The sequence below is a fragment of the Nipponia nippon genome, unplaced genomic scaffold (assembly GCF_047370975.1).
Source record: "Nipponia nippon isolate SJK-2023a ecotype South Korea unplaced genomic scaffold, ASM4737097v1 scaffold_13, whole genome shotgun sequence".
NCBI lineage: Eukaryota > Metazoa > Chordata > Aves > Pelecaniformes > Threskiornithidae > Nipponia > Nipponia nippon.
Window position 1 is genome coordinate 1,952,429 of NW_028262324.1, and position 27,800 is coordinate 1,980,228.

The following is a 27,800-nucleotide window of genomic DNA, read 5'->3' on the forward strand; positions in this document are numbered from 1 at the left end:
TGGCTTTCTTCATATTTTATTTAGTGCACTTAAAGTGACATTTTCTACAGCTGTCAAGAGTGAGGTGGCATTTTCTGCATGGATGTTGGCCCATGCAGGGAAGGTCCCCAGCTGGAAGATGCTCTTGGCCCATGTGTTCATAGCCAAGCTAAGAAGCAGAACTCCCATAAGATTCATGAGCAACCCAGTTCTTGCCTATAAAAGAAATACAAAGACAACTGTTGAGTTTAGACTGGACATCTACAGCATGTGAAGCATGAAGCTATTTGAATATAAACATTATAAAAATGGAAGGCTTAATTGCCGTTAATATTAGCAACATCTTAGGCGGGCTTTCTTAAGCCACAAAGGCCATTCTGCAGATGCTTACCAAGCTTTGATCCATCAAAAACATTAACATCTGTTTAGCCTCAGGAATGTGAGCAGGAACTGGGAATGAGCCTAATTTTACTCAAAAGCTTTATTTCTCTGAGCTGGGGAACTTTTCCTGCACCCAGAAACCTATGAAAGTTGAGCTGCTGACACTGGCAGGAATAGGAGCAGGACCTGGGAGACGTCTAGCACATTCAGGACCAGCTTTGCTACCATTTGGAGCCACAGTGGCCCCAAATTTCACAGGGCCAGACTTTATACAAGCTCCTTCTGCAAAACTGCACCTTCAAACACTGCTGAGAACAGCATTAGACTTCTGTCTTTTCACTTTAGTACGTGTTGAACTGGTAACACTCCTGAAAATTCCTTTTTTAAACACTCCACTCAGACTGATTGTTTTCATCATTTTCTGTACCTAAAGAACTTACCATATCCTTGACCATCAAGTGTCCAGAAGAAAATGCAATTGAGTTAGGAGGTGTTGAGACTGGCAGCATGAATGCATAGGAGCATCCTATAGTTCCTGGTATCATTAAATAGAGGGGATTTACTTTCAGACGAATGGCCTTGAAAAACAGAAAAGAACAGAAATTGCACCTTGGGGATTCGGAGTTATAGGCAGATATATCAAAGAATGAAAAGAGCTAGTGCACTGTGCGGAGCCCTATCCCACACTCTGCGATAAATAATCACGTATCTCGCCAACGGCATCTGAAGGATTATTATCCTTCTGAAGGATTATTATCCTGCAGAGTCCATGTTACGCTACAGGCACTTGCTTTGTTGCTTCCAAGGATGTCAAAGTGCCTGAAGCCCAGGAGCAGGAGAACCGTACGGCGCCTGTCCCAGCACAGACGCAACACAAAGCTGCCCATCCAAGCGCAGGGGTGCAGCTGGTCTTGCCATGGGACTACCTTACCAGCTCCGCCAAGACAGGCAGAAAGATGATAATAGTGGCTGTGTTGCTGGCAAACTCCGTGAATAAAGCGATGACAATCGTGATGAGGATGACAGCCACGGGCGGTGGTACGCCCTCCAAGGGATGCAGACGGCCTCCTATCCAGACAGACAAACCAGACTCCTGTAGAAGGGGAGAGCAAACAAGCTGGAGAGCAGAGCTCCTACATCCCTGCACGTGAACTGATCCTTTCCTAGAACAACCTTCACCGACCCACACAACACCTATGTGCAGTGTCCTCAGGGCATTTAACAGCAAGCGGGTTGAAAGGAGTTGCAAGATCTCTCAACCTCCTTAGTTATCTGTTGTGCATTGCTCTCTAGGAGTTGGGGAACATGTCCTTCAAGTGTTGTGGCCCCACAGATGCAAATTTCCCAGAGCCAAATGAGAACCCCAAGTGACACCCTGATAAAATCCAGCTCTGTTGGGCAGGATGACTGCAACGTGGCATCTGCGGCGGGCCTCACCTCGCAGCCCTTCGCCATGGCAAAGCCTCCTCCAAGCAGCAAGATGATGTTCCAGGGCACCGTCTCTTGGGCCTTCCTCCAAGTCAGCAAGGGCTGCGTCTCAGTGTTTGGTGCTAGAGGAAGAGAAAACCCCCGTGTCAAACGCCCACCCAAAGGGGAGCACGTCAGTCATCATCTGACAGAATGAGATCATGAGCCTGACATCAGTGCTGAAGCTCACTAACCATGAGCTGCTGACGGTTAAAATATACATATGGAGTCTCTTAAGCTAAACAATTAAAAGATCATTTAACTTAATATCAGATCTTAAAAAAAAAGGAAAAGAAATCCTAGCACTTAAAGTTTTCCTTGAGGGAACATTTAATATCAGGTTAATTTTCTCTCTGTAACAGACTTAAACACTGTCCTCAACAGATGGGAGTCTGTGGAAGGAGGAAATTTTCTACCATTTGAATTATGAACATGTTATTAATTTTCCAGTTGCTGTTCAACAGCCAATGAGTTTTAGAGCAAAGAGCTCATCTCCCCTAGAGGCCATCTCTTAACACATGATGAAGTGAGCTCTGTCATACGGAAGGATGCACTAATGGGACTGTAATTTTCTGTTGAACAAGGGCACACATATTTTATCCAGAGGAGGCCTGATTAAACATCTTCCTGCATATGGACAACACAAGAAACGTGCATGACTCGGAGCAGCCGGTATTTTGTTCCCATAGACCCCACGCGGTGCTGCACCGTCCACAAAGCGCCTTCATCAGCTGCATCTCCACATTAAGATCATCTCTTATTCCAAGCGGCTTATGAATTAAAATTTGTATATCTCATTGCTACTCCAGAGGACAGACCCAAGGTCTCAAAAGACTTCTGGTACCAAAACCTGCTGAAGAGTTTGGGCTTTAGGAGTTTAAATTCTAAATCATTCTGGGAACTGAGGAAAGGCCCCTATTTTTGAGTATGGAGAACTCACCCAGCTCTGCCCTCTCAGAGGTTCATGCTCTCCCCCCTGAGGGACAGGAGCTGTTTGGGAGTCAGCAACCAAACCTCTGTTTCACAACCAGGTCTGCTACGGTAAATCAGCACCGGTTTCAGTTTGCTTCTGTCCTGGTTTCAGCTGGGATGGAGTTAATTTTCTTCCTAGTAGCTGGTATAGTGCTGTGTTTTGGATTTAGTATGAGAATAATGCTGATACCACACTGATGTTTTAGTTGTTGCTAAGTGGCGCTCACACCAGTCAAGGACTTTTCAGCTTCCCCTGCTCTGCCCGGTGCACAAGAAGCTGGGAGGGGGCACAGCCAGGACAGCTGGCCCAGACTGGCCCAAGGGCTATTCCATACCATATGGCATCATGCCCAGTATATAAACTGGGGCGAGCTGGCCGGGGGGGCAAGCGATCGCTGCTCGGGGACGGGCTGGGCATCGTCGGTGGGTGGTGAGCAATTGTGTCGTGTATCACTTGCTTTGTATATAATTATTGTATGACATTATTATTATTATTATTACTACTACTACTACCATTCTATTTCATTTTACTTCAATTATTAAACTGTTCTTATCTCAACCCACGAGTTTTTCTGACTTTCACCCTTCCAGTTCTCTCCCCCACCCCAGCGGGGGGCAGTGAGTGAGTGGCTGTGTGGTGCATAGTTGCTGGCTGGGGTTAAACCACGACAGCTTCAACCCACCGTGGCACCATCTCCGACAGCTACGTGAGCAACCGAGTCAGTCCTGCAATCGGCAGCAGGGCAGTGACCGCTAAACCTCTTCTGGCACTTCAGGAAAAAAGCCTCTCTGTGATCAAATTGCACCTTCAAACCACGCTGCTCCGGACCGCCAGCGCAGCCGCTGTCCCAGTCCTGGCTAGTCTGGGGTAGTCTTGGCTCTTGCTCCGTGCCCGTCCTGCCCGGAGGGGTCTCCTACTCACCTTTCAAGTCAAACCACCACTTGAAGGAAGGTTTTTGTGAAGGGAAGAAGAACAGTATAATCACAATGGTGATTCCTGTAACCGCATCCGAGATAAACCTGTCCAAAAGCAGCAGAAACACTGGTAAGAATAAAAAGCCTGTAGAATTACAAAGTTTATGAGAACAGGGATTTACCAAAGAAGATTACAAGTTTCCATCAGGTTTGAACAAGGTTCATTGTTCATGGGTCTTTTCTTTTTAATTCCCTGTTGAGCCACATTTCTAAGATGGGCTTTGAATCCCCTAGAAAAACTGCCCTGCAAATGTAAAAATCAAGATTTAATCCCCACCACGCCGATGCTCTGGCTGTTCTGCCTGCGGAGTCGCGGTCAGTCCAGGAGGGGCTGTGAGGACAAGTTTCCCCAGCTCCTTGCAGGGAGGAAGAGAGGCAGAGCCCAGACCATCTGATTTACATGGGCTTTTTGCAAAACGCTCAGGTTCTAGGGTGAAAGGCAGGCTCCATCCAATAAAGCATGTTTTTGATTGTAGCAAGCTATTAAGTCATGAGGGGGAAGCCTGTAACTACTTTATTGTATTAAGGAATCATTTATTAAGCTAGGGCTTTATTAAAAACAAATATGAAGGTCTCTTCTGTTAAGAAATAACAACACCCTCTCTGAGCTTCAGCATTCCCCAACTGCTATATCCGTTCATCTTCCCAAGGTATGGATGTCACAGGGGAGACTAACCTGCCAAACAGACAGGATAGCACAAGGGGGCAGCTCCTGCCGTCTCTCTTCAGTCTCCAGACCTCCAGTGAAATCAGTGGATTGCATAAGGAATTCAGTATTTCACCATAAATGTACCTCTAAACAGCATTCCCAATATTAAAACCCTAGGGATGGCCTGAGATAGACACCTGCCAACTTCCCACCGGGCTTCATGTGCCTCCTCCGGGAGACAGAAACAATAACGCTGGCTCTGCTACTTGAAGCTCAGTTTAATTTATTCCAGGAAACCTGAGTAATAGTGTTAAGCAATGCAATCAGAAACCCAGGAATCTCAACGACTTGGAAACGCTATTGAAAAATGCGACAGTGGAATGAAAATAAAAATTTACCCTGGTGCAAAGAAGCTTGCCCAACCTGGAATGAATTTGGGATCCCTGGAGAAAAGCATGATCGCAAACATGCAGAAGAAGAAGAAAATGGCCTGTTCTGCAAACCTGAAATGAAAAGAAATGCAGCTAAAACACTGATGTGCTAAAGGGGCGGATCCAAGCTAGGCCAAGTATTGAGCTCAGGCCACGTATTGAGCTCAGGCCACAGCAGCTTGGGTGAGAAGTTAGGCTGGTTTTCTTAAAATAACTACAGTGAAACACTGGAAGAGATTGTAAATCTATTTACAAATATTGATACTTCCCAGCAATTATCTGTTATTGGAAGACATTAAGAAGAGGCAAGATGAGCATCAGGAATGCCCAGACCAGATGTCCCACCAGGCGTACACAAGGCGGACCCTCAGGGTATGGCGGAGAGGAAGGGCCAAGCAGCGTCTCGTGGTCATTCCTCTTACTGCTGCCCTCCGGGATGTCCCTAAGGCACGGTCAACTAGAGGTGGTTTCACTCCAGTTCAAGCAGTATAAAAGGACAGCTGAGATTCAAATCATATACGAGACAGCAGGAACAAACTTCAGCGTCAAAACCTAAACAGTATCCCTTAGACACGTGACAAACAGCAGGGGAAACGGCAATATAATTCGCTAAGTATCAGGCTTGACTCGAGCGGAGTCAAGATTTAACCAAGACAATGCCTCAAAACACTGTTTAAAATCTCCCCGAGCACAGGGAAGGGCATTTAAACTGTTGGGAAGAGGCCACTTGCATTGATTTTAAGTTATGGGGTTGCTAATCAAATTGGTAGAGCACAGCTTAATGGACTTTCTCACTCCTAGACCTCAAAGTGGGACTTTGATTCTTTCAGAGACATTTTGCAGGCTGCTCGATAATGTACTGAATGGAACAAGTAAACCAATTTCTTTCATTTGCAGCACAGACAATTGTCTTTGAAGAACCACTCCATTTTCCACACAACAGCAATAATTACAATGTCGATAGCATGACACAAACATCGCTGAATCTTCACAGCATCCCCGTGAGTATGAAAGTCTTATTTTACAGATGGAGAAACACAGACCATTTAAGGTTAAGACCTACGGTTTCAAAAACCTTCACTAGCCCTGGTTGCCCAGAACATCAGTGGCTGGTTGGACATACCTACGGTTTGATTCTTGGAGACACTCAACTTTTCCTACTTCCCCCTTTTTTGGCATTTCTCATAAGTCTAAAACTCAGGTTTCTTTCTGCTGGTTCCTTTCTCCAAAATATGATCCCCATCACTGCGATTTGCACCAAGCTTTTTCCAGAAGACAAGACCTTTGAGAAACTACAATGAGAAGCCGCAAGTGTCTCGTTCTTTCTACACCTAACACGGTTGAAGGAGTTATTCAGAAAAAATAATGTATTCCATGCCATGGATCTGACTTCTTTCCATATACTTTCTCTGAGCAGCTATTAAGCTGTCTTAAAGTATATCCCCAATCCATATGATTCATATCTATCATATGATTCATCAGCCTTCTCAGCAAATGCTTCCTGCTTCCCCCAACAGGTAGGCACGAACCTTCAAAATGCAGCCTGTGTTGGGTAGTACAGAACACACACAGGATTGTTTTTGTCCCCGGAGTAGAAAAATTACAAACTAATTAAACAACCCAGCATGAATTCACTCTATAATACGAACTTTGTTCTTGAGAAGATTTGAGTACAAGCTGCTATTTGCAATTATTCTTGTTAGTAAAGGTGGAGAGGCCGGAGCATGCAAAAAGCAAACTTCAGCAGGGTACAAACACTCTGAGTGGAAACATCTATTTCGTTTTCTTCTAAAAAACTCCATTTCCCCCAGTTCTCCACTCTTAAGACAGGACATTTCCAACCCACTTGATTTCTTTTTCATTTCAGTCCCGCCTTTATGACTCACTTTGTTGGACCCAGTTTCTGATAGTCCTCCTTTATCACTTCTCTGGCTCGGGCTTCTGCGTCCACTCTTATATTTGACTTTTTTGTTCTCCAGCCCCTGCCAAGAAACACAGTTATATCTTTAATGCCTCTAACATACCTGACACGAGAGTAAATGCTGCATTTTCTACTGCAGCATATGCATGACTCGGTGTACTTGGCCAGCGCCTGCTCTGCAAGCTTCAAAGAGCTGCACATCTCCGGTGGCTCGGTTTGCATTATCTTCAAATCACAACGACTGATTATGAAGGTCTCCGGTGCAGACACAGGCAATAAGGCCCTATTTTATATATCCCTTCTCTCTGCATTCATGCAAAGGAGGCCCTGCAGAGGTTAGGAAGTTTCCTCTCGTTTATATCCGGAACTGTTTCCTCCGGCATGGGCTGTGATTGCCAGAAGCAAGTCCCAACATTGCAGGATTTTCTCATCTCTAGCAGATACCTGCTCGGGCAGAACTAGGAGGAGGGTGACACGGAAAACGAACCTGTCCATGTCTCCAGTCACTCGTGATTTCCTGGGTGATCCCAGGATGCTGCTGAGGATCAACAACAACGTGAGGAATTTCTAACTGGCTGGGAATGTTAACGTGCTCCTGGCTAAGCCTCTTAGCCCGGCCGCACTGACCGCGCACACAGTTTCCTCCTTTGTAGTGTGTGCATACAAATGATATATTCATATTCCGCACTTCATCTCCTATCGCATCCCACGCCGCTGAACCTGGTTTCTAACCCTGACTGTGGCCTTGATTAAACCTCCAACCCCCAGCTTTCTGTACCAGATGCCCCCAGCCACCCCGCGGTGCCTGCGCTCCCTTAACTCATTCACTGTTCCAAAGGGATATCGTGGCTGGGTCTTCTATGTGGATGAATGGTTGATCATTCAGAAGTTCCTGAACCTCGAATAGACATACCTGGCCCTTCAATTTCACATTTTTTGGGGGGTTATTAACAGCAGCTTCAGCTCAGCTCAGCCAGCCTCTACCTAAGCCTTTTAATGTCTTTTGGATTCAAGCAAAGCCGACCTGCTGCTGCAGCGACGTCCATCTGCCCGCAGCCACCAAGGACTTGCCCACAGAGAAAGTCCAGCCACTATCCCCGAGTCGTTACAGTCAAAGCAGCCCAACAAACTCCTGCAGACACTCGGCTGTACTTGTCCAGCTCTGCAACGTCTCTTCCGAGGCACCTCGCCACTGGGGAATACTGGTATCTGCGCTGGCCCAGCTATCCCAATAAAGCCGGGCTTTGTGCTGACAGAGATGAGCCAAACAAAACAAAAAGCATCACGTTCTCCGAGCACAAGAGCAATTTTGCATTTAGCCAGGGGCTTTGGCCAGCATAGCTACCTCTTCCCTCACCTGATCGCCCGGGGCCGTGCCCCAACCCTCACCGTGGGACGCGGGAATTCAGGCTCCGCATCACGCGAGCCCCGGGCACGCGATGCAGAGCGGCGCAGGTCGAAGCGGCTGCGAGCTGGCAGAGCATCCCACGGCAGCACGCAGCGCCTCCCGCGAAGCCCCAAGGCCCAGTGTTCGGCATTTTCTGGATTGAAACTTTCCCATTGATTTTTTCCTGCCTCTGAGACAATGTAAATATTTGGACACCTGTTCTCTTCCCCCCCCCATTTGCATTTTTAACTCAAAATAACAATTAAAGACTTTTCTAAATATTAGAAATTCTGTATGGTCCCTGGAGGATGCACGACTGTGAGTTTGTTACCATCACATATGAGAGTGTGCAGGGGGAAAAAGGGCTTCGAAGGAACCAGCGTGGCAACACTGCAACCATTTTAAGTAGTGTACACTGGGGGTTGCATGTATCCAGCAAAGATTTACCAGGAAAACATGTTATTCTCAGTTATAGATTAACATGTTGTTGTAAAATTAAGCCCTGTTGTGAAGTAATCTGTTCCAAACCCAGGTTTCTGCCCCAGGAACAAATCCTGGCTCATTTATGTTCTAGGAGATTTTTGCTACTGATTCCAAGGGAACGAGGATTTCATGCTGGGCTTCAAAGTTTGATCCTGCTTTCCCTTCTGCCAACGAAAATCTGCCACTGACCTCCACAGGCCCAGCTCAGGCAGCAAAACAACCTTTAAAAATTGTATGTTTGACTGAATGAATATATAATACATACTCTGTACACGTATGTATTTCAGTTAGATGAAGTATCTGTGACTACGAGATATCTTTAAAACCTTCCTGTTGCATATCAGCTTCTTAAAAATAGATGACTTGTTACAGCGTGAGCATCCTGAAGTTAGTTAGGAAACCCTGCATCGTCCCAGAGATGATCCTGGGTGATATCACAGATTTAGTATGAAAATCGTGATGAACACATATTTCACAACGCTGTGAAACATAACCAGACTGTGTATACGTACAGTGAATCTACACGTACCTCAGGTTAATTCCTCCGTACAGGATGGAGATCCATAGCCATCCCAGGAGAAGAAAAATCAGCATTAAAGGAAATGCAAACATAAACCAAGAACCAAAGTTCACCACATCACATTCTGGAAAATAACTAAGCAAACGGGAAAAATCAAGTTAATGCAAGAAGGGAAAACAACCCTTCAATTTAAGGGTAAACAAACATCTGAAACCAGCAGCAAAATATTCCACAAATTTGCAAGGATGCGTTTAAAAACTATCCCTCTGCGTGCATTAGCGGTGACCCGGGCACGAGGCGACCTGGGGAGCGCTGCGTTGGGACAACCCCCCAGGGCAGCCGGCCACCCACAGCCCCGCCGGCCCCGCTGTGCCCGCCTGCAAGGGCAGGTCTGAGAACCTCTCTCCAGATGGGCCGATACCTTCACACGACGATACTCCCGAACGCCCGGGACTAAACCCTGCTGCAAGAACTGCTGGGGAGTCTGAACCTGAACCTCACGGGGATGCTGCACATGCCTAGGAGAGGCCGAACATACTACTTGTAGTGGCCAGCAAAGTTAAGAAATACCTGCGGCCACTTAGGATGGCACAAATCTCTGTTCCTACGCATATAGGGGGCATCTTTTACAGCTAAGAAAGAAGTAGTGCATTCCTTATTTTTCTTTCTACCATACAGTGGCAGATGTAATTGCTCAGAAAACACTACACAGCCTGTTTCATCAAAACAGTCGCCAGATTAATTGTAAGCGTGTGGTCAAGTCCCATTAAATTCAATGGGATTAAGAGCCTCAGCAAGGTGAAGCGCACAAGCAGCGGCTTGGCTGATAGCCTGGCTGGCTACGCTGGAAACCTGCTGATTACAGCCAAGGCTGCTGCAACCACTCTCTGCTTTCCTCTGCTCACAAAGTTTCCCAAAATGTTCTGGAAGGGCATAAATTTTCCAAACTAGTTCTCGGCACAGAAGGGAATTTCCTACAGGGATGGAGAACATGCCTCTCTTTTCCAGGATTTACAGGGCTCTCCAGGACAGCCTCCCATACCTCTTCAGCTGTCCCAGAAGGATGAGGTTTGGTGCAGTTCCCGTCAGCGTTGCTGTACCTCCGATGCTGGCCGCGTACGGGATTGAGATGAGGAAACCTTTCCATATATTTGTTTTGTATTCCTCCTCCTTCTTTAAGTCTGAGAGAGCATCGCTGGCAACCTCTTTCTCCTCCGTCAGATCTTTGCTTTAAAATAGTCCAAAAGAGAATCCGGTGAAAGCCCTGGTTTAAATACAGCGCAACCACTTCAGAGCCTTGACAGAAGGAAAATTCCCAGTTTTTAGAAATCCAAGCTAACGCTGTCCTCACGGACACCTAAGCAGCTCAGGGCAGCAGCGGGGTCTGCTCGGTGAATGGCCACGTGGGACCAGCAGCCTTGCAGAGGGCAGAGCACCCTCAGCACCCGTCCGTAGGAGCTGAGGGTGCACATGCCTTGCCCAGCCCCTCAGCAACTTGTAACACTTAGCATAAAGTCCACAGGACTGCTAAAAGGAAAAAAAAAAATAAAATTTGATAGCACCGAAAGGAGAGAAACATCTGTTCCTGAAAAGACGCTTCCTTCCCACCGTTGTTATCAAAGCAGGATCATCACCAGTGTGTAAATCCTGGTGGGTTTTACATCACCGGCTCCACACGTTTGATGTTCCTGAGAAAATCAAGGCACAGTTCCCCAGCAGGAGACACCTCTGGCCACCAGTTCGGAGCGGCTGGAAAACCTCTGCAATGATTTGGACATGCAGAGGGATGCTGGACACACAGAGGAGGGTTTCTCTCATCAGGCTGCTAGCGATTGGGACATTTGGCATAATCAAAACATTTCAATGATTGATTTTCAGATTCCTAAAACTTGGTCTAGCTCAGGGGACAATTCTCTCTCTCAACTCTCTAATACAAACTTTATAGTTAACTTACTCCTCAGTACTTGCCAGAAACTGCATCTCAGTTGGTACAGTGTAAAGTTTATTCTGATGTAAAGATGCTGAAAAAGAAAGATTAGGACTTTAAAACAGTTCAAAGCATCTAGAAAATTCTCCTTGAACCAAACAGAGGAACAGAGGAGACAACTGCCATTTACAGAGGAGGGCCTGTGCAAACGAAGGGCGAGCTCACGCCACGGGGACGGGGTCGGGAGCGCCCAGCGGGGATGAAGGAGCCCGACTCCTCCTGCCACCACTCCGGTCCCACCGCAGCACCCAGAGGTGCTTGGTCCTTTTACTGCTGCCACTGGTTGGACTCTGGGATCCTCTAACAGGACCGGGAGTTTCAGGTTCTCCCTTATCAAATCATGGGTTTGGGGTGGGTTTTTTTTTGGGGGGGTAACCACAGCTCATTCTTAGGAAGAAAAACCATTGGGCCTGATGTATCTGTAAGGCACGTTCCCCAAGGACAGCAGGAGCACTGCCTGCTGCAGAGCTCCGTTCCCAAGGGATGAGAATGTTACCCCCCGGAGGCACCTAGCGCGAAGTCACCGCAAAGCTGTAATTCGCTCTTTAAAGATGAGAGTGGGGCACATTTGGGGATTAGGCTTCGTACCGGGTCCTCTGAAATCCACCCCGACAGCAAGGACCGTTCCCAAGCCCATCATCCCCTCCCCAGCTGACGGACCCTGCAGGCTGGGAGACCAGTCCCCAACACAAGTTTAGGGCCACCCCAGGGGGGGACTCTGGTGCACACCCAGTTCCCAGGGACCCTCCTGCATATTTCACGTGGGCTCTGCCTCACCATCCTTATCACCACACAGGGAACACGAGCAGGACTCAAGAGCACTTGGGGAAAGGGTATATTTTGACCAGAATGACCAGCCTTGTCTTTGGCAGTAAACTGGGAGGTGCACGCCACTCTACCACACACATGCATACGGGAGAATTCAGAAATCAAAAGACAAATGCAGTACAATCACTCTTTTTTACCAGATCTCACCCTAAGGCTTGTGGCATTTGTAGTTCTGGCTCACGGCTTGACCTCCTGAGGTTGGGCGTAGAGGTGTGCCGTTAAACCTCATTTTCCATAGCCCTCCTTAGGACTGGAGCACTTCTGCGTTTTACCCACCATCAGCCCAGGTGGCCCTTCCCCGTCACCGCTGGCTCCGTTGCCCTTCCTAGGGCTCTTTGTACGTTTTTGGGTCCAGAGGCTTGCGTCCCTGCACCTCCCCAGGCTCTGCAGACCACGGCGCACAGAGCCCATTCCCTGCCACCCCATCAGTCCCCGGATTTCCTCGCACCCTTCCTCAGTCCCAACCACGATCCTCTTCTACCTGTACACGCGGTGGAGACCGAAAGCAGTGCACGGAGAGGGGCCAGTGGTCAAAGTCTCTGGACCCACTCACATGTGCGCCGAAGACACGGAGCTCGTTCCAGCTCAGTGAACCACGGAGTTTTGCAAAGTCATGTTTTATACATCTCTAATTTACCGAATTGGAGTTAATTGGCTTGGACGCACACATGCTGAGCTTTCATCCCAACGATGACGCGACAGAGGGATGTAATTAGAAGGACGAACATTAACCCACGGCTGACTGTTATCCCCCAACACATTTAGCCCAAGGCCTCTTACCACTGCCGTCCCACTCAAGCCTAGTGCTGGCTCTGCAAAGAGACATATTTCATTCCACCTCTTAACATTTTTCACATTTTTTCCCTGCTAAGCCCAAACTCCCATCCCATCTTGCCAGGACCACCTGTGAGTTACCTCTCAAGGAAGGTCTGCAAAAGGCAACTGTGCAAAGGAAAGCCGGAGTTGCTGCAGGGCAAACTTTTCCTATAAAACTTGCAAAAAGGAGTTGAAAATTGTTACAGGTCCGTAAACCAGAAGACGCCAAAGACCACTGAGTAGGACCTGGCTGGACACAACTCTCACGGAGCAGTACGAGGATTCAGCGGCCGTTTCACCCAAATACCTCGTATACCTTAGAGGCAGAAAGGCTTGTCCTAGAGAAGTTTGGCTTTAATGACATTTTTATTGTTTCTAAAAAGTTGTAAAGGCCTGAGAAGGAATATTTCCACCCACCGAGGTGGGGTGGCAGCCAGTGGGGCAGCCAAACCAGGCAGCAGTGTCCAAAAATGCCCATTTCTCACCTTCCCCTTTAGAGACATCATTTCCATGTCTGCGACCCAACCAAATACCTCAAGCACTGACCAGTTCGTCTTGAATTTGCAGAAGATATTCTCTATGCAGGAAAAAAAAAGGATGGAAATACTTTCTCGTGGTTTTTACCTGGAGACACTGAAGCTGCTCAGAGAAATGAAATATTGCCAGTGATGGGTTAGTGGGCAGAGAGCAGGGGATGGGCAGGCTCACTAGCACAGTGGTTTCCAGCTTGTCACACACCTATCGCTGGAGATGTCCGACAGAATTGCGGGGAATCTAGAACCCACCTCCAAAAGGAAAATTCTGGAAGTTGAAAAAAGCCTGTTGGTGTTCAGTTTATAACCCTGCTTCGATCAACCAGAACGAGCTGGGACTTCAGCCGCCAAAGCTCATCTCACTGCGTTCTTGCATCAGTAGCCAATGGTGTCAAAATGAACAAAACACTACACCGAATTTTAGCGACCGACAACACAAGCGTGCAAATATTTACTCATCTATACCGTACCGCCCACGTGGCTGAGCGTGGCCATCAGTCACGGCAACCTTGAGGTTCTCTCGTCAGCAAAAGAGTGACCAACTGATCGGACACCACGTGAATTCTGGCACCGTGGGTGTAAGCAAAGCCCTTCGCAAAGCTGCTTTCATACGCTTGTCGAGATTTCTTCAGCAAATCAAATGCTTTTACATGCTACATATTCTTTAATACATTTTTAATTTGTTTTTAGCCACCCAAGTATTTTTTCACCTCCCGGACGCTACTACAGCGTTATTAAAGCATATCGAAGCAGATTTGCAAACTGACCTTATCGTGCGCCATTGTAAAAGTTAGCTGCCACATACCGTCCCCTTTGCAAACAAACCTGCCTGTCTTTTTTGGAACACAGATTACAATTCAGTTAGATTATAAAAATTAAGTAAACTATGAAATGAGTATACCTTTTTCTCAAATGCACGTTCCTTGCATTCAGTCAGGTTTCAGCAGGTCTGCGAAAAAACCACCTGCAGCAGCCCGCTGGCGACGCGCAGCCAGCCCCGGCTGCGGGCGACCCCCGCCAGGCAGGAACCCCCTGCGGCAAGCTCACCTGCGCGTCTCCGATCCTACGGGTAACGTCGGATTCGGTGCTCTGGACTGACTTCAGGTTTAGGGCTTCCTTCAAGGAACTCAGCTTTTCTCATCCATTCAGAAAGATTACAGAGAAGGATGAGTCTACCTTGGGACACTAAAGTTCAAATAAAAAGTCCACAAGAAAACCTGCATTTTGACGTTGTACATTTTACAGATAACTCCTCCTTCACTTGTATTTATTACTTTTATGAGTCTCTACCTCAAAAGAAAAATACATCATCACGCCATCACATGATATTTGTAAAGCATCACTTTATTCATTCTTCTACTTGCACGCCTCGCCCTTTGCCTTGTCTGGCTTCTCTCAGCACTGCAAGCGTCGTGAGCCAAGGACGTTAATTTTGTGCTTGCCAATGTCTAGGACAACGAGGGACTTGATTTTATGTGTTCCCAAACTCTACTGTATTTACAGTCACAGCTACACAGTCAAATCATTTCAGAAGATGGGGTCAGGAGGGTTAAAAGCAGACTGACAAAACACAATGCTTCTATAGAATAAGAAATTATAGCAAGAAGGTCAGCGGGGTTGGTTTTAGTCGATGTGAATGATCAAAAATTCATAAAGCAAATGTGATAAAGCAACCTGGAGTGCAAATATCTCATGATTGCTAGACATTAATGATGAATGACTGATTATATCTTTATTAGAGTACGCACACGTTTGAGTCTTCTTCTGGGGACTCGTTTTTCTGCCTTAGCACTCAGTGGGAACCAAAAAGCCATTGCTCTTAAATTGCAGGGACAGAAGAATTACTAATTAGTGCAAGAAAGAGAAGCTGTGACTACTGCTCCAACTATCAGGAATAGCTGCAAAGGGGACCTCATGACTTCATTTCTGTTTTGCTGTTTCTCAACACTGTCTGCCAGAAGCCCAAACGCCTGGTGCACGACTTGTGAAGAGAGGGCTGGGGGAAGACCTTATCTGGCTGCAGACCCCTGCCCCAGCCTGTCCGGGACCTGCCCAGGAACACCACCAAGCAGTAGCAACAAGCTGGGAAATCATAAAGCACCTTATAAATCGGTATTTCACCTGCCAGCCTTCCCTTGCGTCCTCCCTTTCTCCTCCAGCTCAGGCTCCGGTTTTGTGGGGGAACAAACAGGAAAACGAGAGGAGAACCCACCCGTCCGCGAGCACACGGCAGCCCCGCGTGCTGCCACGGAGGGGCCGTTGTCCTCATCCTTGCCCTGCTCTCGCTGCCTGCCCAGTCCCTTGCCTGTCCCTGCAGCAACGCACCATTACGTAGCGCTCATCCGCCCAGGTTTACTATCCACAGCCCTCCCTGGCTCTGGCTGTCCCCACAGCGAGGCATCCCTATGAATCCCATCACCGCCGTGCCTACGGAGCTGGATTTCAACATGTGCCAGCAGCAGGTTTACGGAGCAGGTTGGCTGGGCATCGTGGTTTTTCCAGCCAACTCATAAGCATTGTCTCCTGCACGACACGAGGAAGGGGCAGGATAAAAGGGAATTTTATGCCAATACTCTTCCACCACAGTAATAAAGTGTGTATTAAAACGGGACCAGCACTGAGATCAAGCTGCAGCTAAGAAACCTGGTACTTGTGCCAGGGAAGTCAATAAAATGGGGCATATTTGACAGCAGCAGGGCAGACCTCAGCTGGCTTATACTACTGCCCTGTCTCAATTACCTTGGTTTTCTTCATTTTCCCTTTTCATATCCTTAGATGTGTCTTTCTCCCCAAAGAGGCTTTTTAAAATTGCATTTGCAATTGGAAGCATCATAGCAGTGGAGGCAGTATTACTTAACCACATGGACAGGAAAGACGTTGTCAACATCATCCCTAAAATTAGTCTGGAAGAGAGAAAAAAGGAAAAGCTGAATTTCTTCAGTTTGGCAAGTTCTCCCATACATTATAGCTACAGGAAGAAAAGCTCATGTGCAGGGATAACAGAACTAACAGCAAAAAGGACTTCTGTGACTCTCCTGTAACTGGACGGAGCACAAATATGGGGCTGACCCAAACGATTCTCCTTGTGCTCCGCTGGCCTCTGAGCAAAGGCAAACAGCTGAATAAACTCAATAAGCTGGAGAAAAGGGGGGCAGGACAGCCCCCTGGTACGGGAGACCCTCGCAGCACGGCCCACTGCAGCAGAGCCGCTTCCCGAGCACCGGGAGCTCGCGTCCCCCGTGGAGATCCCCTGCTCCCATAGTCACCTGGCCGGCTGGACTCCCACCAACATCAGGACCCGGAGCGCGATCCTGCGGTGTAAATTCCACTCCTCAATGGCCGAGGCCATGATTAAACCACTGAGGAAGAGGAAATTGGTGTCTAAAAAATACTGCGGGCAAACTTTGTTAGACGGGAGGATCCCCAGGAAGGGAAAGAGGACAATGGGCAGCAGAGCCGTCACGGCCAAGGGCAGCGCCTCCGTGCACCAATACAGGGCCATCAGCAGGATCACATAGAGACATCTTCCTTCCTGCAAAAGGAGGAGAGAGGAAAATTAAGACATGCGGCATTAGGGAGACTGGCATTAGAGAGACATCTTTGCACTTGGAGATGCTTAGACAAGCAAAACGCACCAGTTACTCCGTCAAGGACACAGCATTTCTCCCAGATCATTTCCATCAAGTGCAACATCTTCCCCCCTACATGGTGTAGGGGGTCAGGACTTACACTGATCCTCTGAGACCGCAGCAAAACCCCAATCCTCCTCAATTGCCGGAGCCTCCTATGTGCTGCGGGGTGGCAACGCACTGGAGCATCAACCAGGGAAGCTCTGGAGAGTAGGAACTGTCCCAGCACGCTGAATTAGGGTGCTAATCCTCAGCAGACACTGCTGCTAACACCCTTAGGTGTCCCAATACCTGACTCTGCTACACTTAATGTTTGTGCTTTCTCTCCAGCTTCCACAGACCGTGCTTTGCATGGCTATGGAAAAACAGCTTTGAGAGATGGATGTATCGAGTCCCCACATTTGCAATAGGAGGCACACAGAAAGGTTTCTTTTCTTGGATCAGAACCTCCTAAGAGATCTGTGAGAAACCATTCCATGGCACCCCATCCCAGTCCCTACGGAAATCAGTAAATCACGCGCCCCGGGGTCGCGCTGCTTCCTGAGGGCAGGGAGCTCGCCCATGCCCGGCACCGCCCCAGCCTGCCCAAGGCTGGCAGAAACCCAGTGCCCCCACGCCGCAGCGCGAATTCATTCATCCGCCCAGCAGGCACAAACTAGACCAAAGCCATTTGTCATGACAGCCACAGCCAAAATAACGAGAGACGGAAAGAAGTCAGGAGAACGGCTCCAAGCCCAGGAGGGGAGAGCCCCGGGGGGGCAGGGGGGAGCCCAGTGCGGAGCTGGGCTCGGTCACGGCGGGGCTGAACGGGGATATTGTCAGCGACTGCAGGGCAGAGTGCCCACAGCGCTATAAATAACAGCTGAGAGTCATTTGGAAGCCACAGAGCTATTTATTTTACCACTCTTTTCCAGCTTGTTGAACAGGTTGAATTGTTACTCAAAGGCACCTCTGTCCCTCCGCTTGGACCTTCCTCCCCTGCACCCAGGGCTCGGCTTGCTGGGGCTTTTGCGAGGGAGATGAGGGCTCTGCTCCCTGCCACGGCTGGGTTGGGAACAGCGTGGGCTGGGAGCTGCGTGGGGCTGCAGTTTGGGGGTAACCCGGTCTCAGCCGTGGCGCTGGAGCGTGCGGCAAGGCACCAGAGCAGGAACGGTGGAGCCACAACTCACCTGGCCACCGGCAAAAAATCCACTCCAGGCCTTAGCTGGATGTGGTCGTCCCCGAGCTCCCAGAGCAGACACCAGCCCAGCAACACACCCACAAACCGAGGGTAAAAAATGACCACGGTTACGGAGAAAGCCAAAGGGCAGAGTCTACCCTGGCGCCCTGCTGGGCACATAAAGCCGAGCGAAGTGAAACCAATACGGATTTATCGTTCAATACATCTGTAGCGAGTGTTTGAAAAGCGGCAAGAGTGACAGAATTTCTGAATTTGCTTTTAGTGCTGAAGCTTCGCCTTTCATAAGCAGTTCTGCTCGTAAAGCTCCAGTGCTTCCGTGCACGTGGAAACAGGAGCATTGCAGAACGGACAGCGATCTGCTTTGGTTTTTTAATACACTAATTACAGAGAAGCCACTGCTTTGTGTGAGGTCCCCGGATCTGGATTTCAAGACGATCTGCAGTCCTGATTTCAGATCCCAGTAAAATGACATATGAGACGCTGTGATAAACCCTTCATGCTCCCAGGGCTCAGCCCTGGCACCCAGCAGCTCCCCGGAGCTTCCCCACAGCTTCGCGTCCTCCGAAGCAGCAGGACCAGCGCTAAATTTTGCAAAAATAAAGAATCATGTTTTAAAATGTTCGCACACTAGATTAGCGATTTCATTCCTGTGGCAACTGATAATTTCTCTTTACTCTGGCTCTTTTTCTACAGCAAAGAAATAACTTGCTCTCATTAAGCCCTTTTCCATTTGATCTCTAAAGGCCATATAAATAATTTTTTTCTCCCGCTCACAAAATATTCTTCAGTTTTCTGCAAGGAAAACTGCACCAAAGTGAACTTCAAAATAAACACACTTTGCCTCTTGCAGGGGTAGAGCAACTGGAAATATTTAACAATGCCTTGATGTAGGAGCGTATCAGCGAAGGCTTTAGTTGACTTGATGAAACAGATGAAGTACGACTTAGAAAACTAATTAAAGTAAGGGATATTTATTCTCTGGTGTATGGAAAATGTTCTGGAAAACATTGCACTGAAACACAGCATGAATCTAATAACTACTCTTCACGGCAAGATCAAAAGCCAAGGCGTAAAACTGAAACAGGGCAGAAAACTACCGTATGGAGGGTTTTCCTGAAGTTTTGAAACCTATGTGGATCAACAGCACACCACTTTAAAAAGAAAGCTGTAGTGTTGTTTATCCAACTTATTTTACCCCAAAAAAGGACAAATTACACCTATATTAGACAATTTTTCCACTTAAGATAGGACAATCATGGAACAAAAAAGGAACAAGCCCACTTCAGAGTAACTTAGATCCAAAGCAAGCACTCCCCAAACTAAAAGAAGAATTAAAACCATTAATAAAATTGAACCAAACTCTAAAGAAAATCAAAAGGCTTTTGGTTTCAAGGTACCTTGCAAATGTTAATTAATTAATGCTCCCGGTGCCCAGCAAGTTTGATTAGTATGCAAACAATAAATGCTAACAAATGTCAGCAGAAGGGTCTTTGAGGCAGATGGCCGCGGCGGCCCGCGCCGCTGCGTGCGGCGCCATCACCCCCACGCGATCTTTATCCTTCGGTCCCTCCGCCATGTCACCGTCAGATGCCTCCTTCTCTCGCCTCCCTGCAGCTTCGGTTTTATTTTTTTCAAAAAAAAGTCTATCAAAGTTCAGGGGGAAAAATGGTAGCGCATACGAACTTTAAAATGGGTCTTGTGATTGGGTTAATTTTATAACCATTTAATGATTTCCAGGAAAGTGCTCGGTGGCTCTGGACTACAGCGGCTCTCCTTCCTGTTGCTCAAGAGCCTTGGGAACGACCTGTGCCCCTCCAGACACAGACCCTGTCTTCACTGCACTGAAAGCACCAGGGATTTTCCATGCCGGGGGACCGGCTGAGCCCCGGCAGAGAAGCCAAGCCACGGGGTAGCCTCCCGCGGGCAGGAGAACTGGAGGGAGCAGGAGGTCTCCTGGAAGGGCGGATGAGGTGCCCCAGGGAAAGGAGGCGCTGGCAGGGAACGTGGGTCAGATAAGGCGAACCAGCTCGCCCAGGCGTAGCACCGAGATGTGGGCATGCACGAGCCACTGGTCCCCACTGCCAACCTGCAAGGGGACATCAGGAGCTTCAGCTGGACCTTGTTCGCCACCAGCCCCCGGCAGCTCCTGGGCAGCCCAGTGCCCGCAGCCTTCCCACCAGACTGACCCAGTGCTCAAAGAAGCCCTTCCCAAAGGCTCTGCCAAGCTTCGGTTTTTCTCCATCAACCTTTCCACGTTACACGGTCATCACAGCCTCACCACCCCCATACAGGCTCCCCCCGTCCCCCTTCCCCCCTATGACCAGACAAATGAGTGGCAGACAGGCGACAGGGCTCCTCCAGGACCTCGATCCCAATACTGAGAGACATTTTGGCTGGAACTGAAGCTTTCCAAGCCCTTTTATCCCACCACCATCACAAAGGAACATCCTACCTGCAATACTCAGAACCACTCAGCACAAAAAAGGTACCGGTGGCTTTTAGCATCTCGCTCGCGAGCTGTTCTCGCGTTGCAGCTGTGACTGTGCTGCTGGCCATCTCGGTCCCACTGCCTGTTCTCCAACACGATGGATATGTGAATCCAACTCCTACTAACCCAGCTCCTGCAAACATTTTGCAACCCGGACAGAAAGCAAGCCCTGTTTACCAGCCTCCCTGCCAGCAGAGTTGGTTTGCTCCCATGGGGTATTTGCAGAGTGGGTAGAAAGCAGCCAGTAACACAGGGGCACAAGCTGTAAGGGCTGCAAGGGAGATATTTTGCTCTGGAGTTATGCTAAAACAACATAAAGCTTATTAAATACATCTATTTAAACTTCTTGAAGTATTTTGTAGTTGGCAGAAACCCAGAATCATTTTCTCTGTTTTACAAACGGGACGGCTGAAGCTCAGAGCGAGTGGGCGAATTGACCAAGCTCACGCAGGAAACTAATGACAAAAATGAAACGGGCATCTTGGAGAAAACCTCCCTGGCTCAGAGGCCTGAGGCTCGCACCTTCCCTTGGAGGCAGCAGTAGATCCTACATCTTCAATCGTTGGCAGACTGTGAGGCTAAACCAGCACAGTGCGATGATCTGACGCCCTGTGGGAGGTTAACAGGGCTCCCCTTTTGAATCGTCCTTTCAGCATCAGGGCTGGGTTTTAAGATAGATCCACCACATTTGATTAGGAAAAAAAAGGAAACATTTTCAGTGATGGTGAACTCACCACAAGTTTAGTAAGCCGTTCCTATGATTAATTAACCTCACTGTTAAAATTATATTGCGATACTCTGAATCTGCCAGCTTCAATCCTCTGCATCTTCTTAAATGCTCCTCCTCTATGCCTTTGCCTGGGCCACCCTTATCCAAACTCTGCTTGTGATGGATGCTCCTTCCAGGCAGCAATCAAGTTAACTCCTTGCCTTTTTATTCTTCGACAGAACTAGGTTGAGCTCCCACAGCCTTGCATCGCATGGCCTGTTTTCCAGTCCTTTTCTCGTTCTGCGACTTCTCCAATTTGTCAAAGCCATTTCTGAGCTGTGGAAGCCAGACTGGAAGGACGTTCTGGTGAAAGCCACAACCTCAGCAAACGCCAGCCTGGTAGATCCCCACTGCTCTTGCTCAGCTTTCACATGCCCATAGACACAAATACCACGCTAACCCTCTTGGCTGTGGGCAGCCAGTCTGGCAGCCATGTTCAACGAATTACATATTGCCATCAAGCCCTTTTTTGGGATCTGCTTCCCAGGAGGGACTCCAGAGCAGCCTGACCCGCAGCCAGCGGTCCCAGCGATCCCCATCTACTCTGGGGCTTGCAGAAATGCAGCTGGTTTATTGTTTCACAAACTCCTCAGGCAGCTCTTATAAAATCCTTGTATGGAAGTTGCCTAAACCTGTAGTTTTTAAAGCAGCCAGGGTTGGATGCAAGTATTTTAAATTTCCCTTTAGTTACTGTCACAATAAAAATAATTCATTACCAGACATCTTATGGTATAGGACTGTACTACGAGCACTTTCCTGAGTACAGAACAAAAACGCTTCACTGAATATGGCTTTTTCTGCGTTGTCCATCTGGCAACAGAACACCCTGGGTCAGATACACGCTCGAAACAGCGCTCGCCACCCTCAACACCCTGCCCAGGGATTTCAGCCTCAATTGTTTCACATCCCTTTTCGTGTTTTCTATGGTTCTTAGCTTCCAATGAATATTGACTCCTGTCAACTTCCCTTTTCCCCCAAGCATTGCTGCTTTTGCTTCCTCTCTGGGCCAGCTCGCTCTCTCTCCAGACTGAAGCTCACAGTGCACATGGTAAAATGGTGTCACTCTGCTTCCAGTTATCACCCCTCTTTCCTCATCGAAGTCCTTCCTCTCATCTATTTTAACTGATCATTGCTTCCAGTTTTGTGAAGCTGGAATGTCTACATCACCTTTTCTAAAATCACCAAGCACGTACATAACAGAGATGGACTTTGTGCACGAAACGTATAATCCGGCCCCAATCACTTATCTCACCTGCCAGGCTGCCCTCCTGACTCCCACCTCTTCGCCCGCCCGCGCTCCTGCCGCGCTCTCCAGCCCCGGATCCGGCTCCCTGCCGCCTCCCGGGACGCCCCGCTCCCAGCACCCCGCTCGCCTCCGTCTGCCCCACCGCCCTTCCCCGCAATGCCTGCCTTCGGAGACGCTTCGTGTTCTTTGCTTTCAAGCACAAGCAATGTCATTTTTCTTCTGGAAGTTCTTAAAGTCTCCCTGTTCTAATCAGGAGGACTCACTGCGTCCAAGTTCATTTTCAATTGCTCTATGGCCACTGAGGAAGTCAAGTCTGTTTTCTGAGGGCATTGGGCCCCATTTGCCTGCTCAGAGCTCCTTTTAGCAGATTTGGCTGCCTCAGCTGTTACCAAGCCAAGAGGCTGTAGACATTGAGTTCATTAGAAGCTGTTGGAACAAGCTCTTTGCACAGCTCATTAAAAGTGCCCCCATGCCCCTTCCAGCAGGACGGTTCCGCCAGCCCCTCCCGCCCTGCCCCAGCTCTCTGCAATCATTCACAGCCCTCTGAGCAGCGGGGTCGCAGGCACCTCCACTCACGGGACAAATATTCAGCCGTTTCAGCATCAACCAGAGCTGCAGGTGGTAACGCAGACTCTTGTGCAGAGAACTGGGTCCTGGGAAGCAGCTCCACCCTGAGCATCTCCTTGTGTTGTTATGTGACGGACCAAAGCTGCTGCTCCAGCCACAGTTTGGGAGCACACCCCGAGGTCTCAGCAAACTCACCCACAAAGCAGAAATTTCATTTCTCTATTTAAGAGAAAGGAGATTGCAGACAAAACCACTTATGCAAACCTCCCTCTCCACGACTGCAACCTACAAAGGGCATCAAATAAAAACCAAGGGCTAGCAATGTAATGTCAGCACCAGCGCCAGCCCTGACACCGTCCCTCTGCGAAGGGACTCGCACGGCGATCTGGAGAAGAACCGCCGCAGGGTGACAGCTGACGAGAGCCTTAATAGGCGCTTGCAGATAGGGATGCTGGAGCTCACCAGCAACAAGCAAGACCAGACTTGACGGATGATTTTTCTCAAAGGATTTTGTCTCCGGGGAGATGTCACCTAGGCACAGGTTTCGCTGGAAAACCCATCGCACCCAGACCACAGGGTGTCACTCAGAAGCACACACTAATCCAAGCAGCCACATCCCATTTGTGGTTCTCTGTTCTATCAACTTTAGGTTGTGATTTCTTCATCTCCAGATCGAAGTGGCCCATGAAACCAAAGCTCAGGTGGCTCCTTATGGCTCCAATCCCTTGGGAGATTAAAATGGCTGAGCATCCCAGTGGGGAGAAGGTAAACGCTGACGTGATGTGGGAGGAGATTTTAGCATCCCCAGAGCAGGGCAGTACTGCCGAGGTGCCTGTCAGACACAAGGGAAACCTCATCCTGGGACCAGCAAGGGCTGAGCCTCACTGCTTCTCATCTCCTACCAGCTTCCCTGACACCCCGGCAGCACGCCGACCATCCCAGCAGGGACACGGGGCTCTCCAGCTCTCCCACGCTCCAGATGTGCAAGTACTTAGTAGCATCAAGGCTGCTGCAATGCCTGCAGCGCACCCGGGAGCTCCTCCTGCCCCAGCCTGCTTTCCATGCGACAGCCTCCCAGTAACACCAGCAGCAGCCCAGTCAGTTGAATTCCTTCTGCGACAGAGCTTGCTGAACACCTGCAGCAGCTCTCGCGACCTGGCTGCCCAGGAGAGCGTGAAGCTGACTCGAGTCCTGTGTCAGGATAAACCATCCGACACCAGCAGCGCAGCTGAGGGCACGCGTTTTCCATCACGCGCCAGGATGGCTTCCGAACTCCGCCACCCCAGATCCCCCCCCTGCTGAGCCTTCGCCGGTTCCCCCCTCGGTGTTTTTACACCGTGGTTAAAAGTGTAACCTGTTCCCTTCCTCTCCTGCAGCCCCCTGCGGCTCAGGCTGCGGAGGGCAGTTCAAGCAAGCTCCAGACATCAGAACTTAATCCCCTGTTGATGCAACAGCAAGCTTCCTTTCTCGCTGAACAAGTGAGGGACAATTCTGTGTTGTAACCGTAGATGAATCACTGACCCCCGATCACGAGCAGATACGATTTGGTACGGTAGCTCACAGCTGCAGGTTCGCCCCTATGCCAGACTCGGGGAGAGCACGGCAAAGCTGCAGTCGGGCTTGCTTGAAACGTTGCATGGTTAACAGCCACGCCAGCATCAGGGGTTTGACAGCGACCAGTGCAGGTACCGGCCAGCCTCACTGCTACCAACCGTAATGCATCGAGCACCCATGGAAAATGAAGAACAGATTGCTACGGCAAGCAGGCCCGGCAGCTCTGCAGGGCCTCTCCTTCCCCGCGCACAGCTGCCCCACTGCTTCTTCACACGCTCGGCTGCAAACGCTTCCACTTTCCCAGCACCAGTTTTTCTTCAATAAAACAGCATTGACCAAACTGGACCGTGCATGAGGTCCTCCGAGGGTCGCACCCAGGAGCACGCTACCAGCACGCTGCAAGGGAGCCGGCGTGAACAGCACCGTTACACCAGCAGAGACTTTTTTTTCTTCTGTACATGTGGAGAAATCCTTTCCTGAACACCCAAATCTTCACACAGCCTGTGGAACACTGTACACTTCTACCAGTACCTAGAGCATCTGGACCGAAGGCTTTCCTGCAGCACAGCGCCGGGTTCATCTCGGATTTATTCTCACAGTTAAGCACCGCGCAGTTGAGGCACAAGCTCGTCCTGAGTGTCTCCTCCCTCCAGCCATACCTCAGGATTTTACAGGTGCCAAAGTCAAACACGATACTATCAACTATCATTGAAGTCACTTGTCCAGCTACCGTAAATGGATGTACAAATATAATTATCTACTTATGAATCTGCAAAGGAATTAAGTACCTGTTGTGCAGTGTGCTTTCCGCTCTTTGAGGCGAACACTTAGTATATTCCCCCTAAGAACCCAATAATGCAAAATAGAAAAAAGGGAGATTAAATCCAAAGAATTTTCTCATTTAACATATGGTGTCATTAAATACAGCAATGGTCATTCTATTTTTATTATTATTTGGGAGATTTGTTTTGCTACCTTGAGCGTAAAGGTTTCACCTGACAAGCACTATACAGGCAGAAGTAAACGCCACCTTCACCTCCTTACAGCATGTGAATCATTCTATAATCACTAAATATAAACATCGCTTATTTTCTGATGTAAACAAAGTCATTCTCAAATGGATCTGAGTCAGAACGTAAGAGTGAAATACTGCCCATGCCGAAGTCAACGGCACAAAATTCCCCCGTGACTTCACTGCCCCGTGGATTTCCACCCAGGGCTCGGACCTCCTGGTCCGCCAGAGCTGCGCACGTCGGCCAGCTGCAAAAATCCTCCACTCTCCAAAATTTTGCCACAGATTGCTTAACGTGCAGCCTAACACACATGCCCAAGCCCAAACCTTACCAGCAGAACAGTTTTTCCACCTCTACAGAATAACACAAATATCTTACTCGCAAAGCCTCGTCGGATTCAGCACCAAAGGTCCCCCCCAGGAATCGCCCGCAGCAGCGCAGGCGGCTGCCCCGCGTTTCCCAGCCCCACAGCGCGAGCCCCGCCGCAGGGCCACCTCCCGCCCCACAGCGCGAGCCCTGCCGCAGGGCCACCTCCCGCCCTACAGCATCCCTCTCTCCCTGCCCACACGCCGCCTGGTGCGATTCCCACAGCAAAGGGGATGGGACAGCAACGCTGGGCAGCCTTAGAGCCCTGGGCGCCTTCCTCCACCCCAGCTCTGCAAACACCTTGCTGGGTGATGCTGGCTGTGGACCTGCTCTGCCTCAGTTTCCCCAGCTCTCCTTGGAGAGCTACTGATGAAAGCTACAATAAGGCAGCTAGGTATCAGCGAGAAGTTCACGCCACTTAGTTCGAGCTGATTCTGAACCCCAGGTTCCTCACACCTCCCAATGACACCACCAATACAGTTCATAGAATCGTTAAGCTTGGAAAGGACCTCTGAGATCATCAAGCCCAACCTGTTAACCTCACTGCCTGGTCCACCTCTAAACCATGTCCCTAAGCATCATGTCCCCACATTTTTTGAATCCCTCCAGGGATGGGGACTCAGCCCCTGCCCTGGGCAGCCTGGGCCAGGGCCTGACAGCCCTTTCCGGGAAGAAGTTTTCCCTAATACCCAACCCAAACCTGCCCTGGCGCAGCTTGAGGCCGTTCCCTCTCGTCCCATCGCTTGTTCCTGGGGAGAAGAGACCGACCCCCCCTCCCCCGGCTCCAGCCTCCTTTCAGGCAGTTGCAGAGGGCGATGAGGGCTCCCCTCAGCCTCCTCTTCTCCAGGCTGAGCCCCCCCAGCTCCCCCAGCCGCTCCTCCCCAGCCTTGGGCTCCAGCCCCTGCCCCAGCCTCGCTGCCCTGCTCTGGCCACGCTCCAGCCCCTCCATGGCCGCCTTGGGGTGCGGGGCCCAGCGCTGAGCACAGCATTCGAGGGGCGGCCTCACCAGTGCCCAGCACAGGGGGACGATCCTGTTATTTCAACTTTTTAGGGGGAAAAAGGGATAGACAGCGTGGACTGAAAATAACGCCAGGATGCCCGCACCATTCACACTCTCGGGTGGCTGCAGATGGGCGAGGAGTGGTGGCAGCCCCCTCCCTCCACAGGGCGACCCTCCTGAGGGCCAAATGCTGCCGGGGCTGAGGCAGAAGAGGAGGAGCAGGGCGGGAGAGGGCACCGGGCCGTGCCCCCAGCCTGTAACGCTGGTCCACACGCTGGGGCCATGCCCTGGGCCAGCGTCCCCAGTTCGCACTCACGCCCTACACCTGCCGGGCGAGGGACCCAGTCTGCGCTGCGGCTCCACGGCCCCGGCTGGTGCCCCCCCCCCCCCCATCCCTGCCCCTGCTCCCCACCGGTGTCTCCTGCCCCCCCCCTCCCCGCCCCTGCTCCCTGCAACCCCGGTGTCCCCCAGCCGCCGCCCCGGGCGGGAGCCGCCCCGCAGCCGCCGGTCCCCCCCGGCCCCCCGCCGCGGTACCTTGGCGGGCAGGCTGAGCAGCACGGGCACCAGGGCCAGCGGGGCGCCCAGCAGCACCACGAACCGCCGGACGCTCCACACCTTCTTCACCAGCGCCCCCGCCGCCGCCATCCCGCCCCCGCTAT

At 49.9% G+C, this 27,800-nt stretch overlaps 1 protein-coding gene across 2 annotated transcripts; it reads right to left on the reverse strand.

The window, feature by feature from the left end:
• SLC13A3 (solute carrier family 13 member 3) lies at positions 1-27,793 on the reverse strand. Of its 2 annotated transcripts, none has more exons than XM_087749882.1 (13): positions 27,676-27,793; positions 16,596-16,861; positions 16,069-16,232; positions 11,120-11,186; positions 10,208-10,393; positions 9,175-9,300; positions 6,741-6,836; positions 4,822-4,926; positions 3,722-3,819; positions 1,798-1,910; positions 1,292-1,453; positions 801-938; positions 1-195 (listed from the first exon to the last, which is right to left on the reverse strand). In XM_087749882.1, exons 1-13 carry the CDS (start codon positions 27,784-27,786, stop codon positions 10-12), a joined length of 1,818 nt encoding a protein of 605 aa, XP_087606008.1. In that variant the 5' UTR covers positions 27,787-27,793; the 3' UTR covers positions 1-9. The 2 variants fall into 2 exon arrangements, with proteins under 2 accessions (XP_087606008.1, XP_087606010.1); XM_087749884.1 differs by lacking the exon at positions 27,676-27,793 and adding an exon at positions 22,806-22,939.
• Between the last annotated feature and the right edge of the window lie 7 nt (positions 27,794-27,800).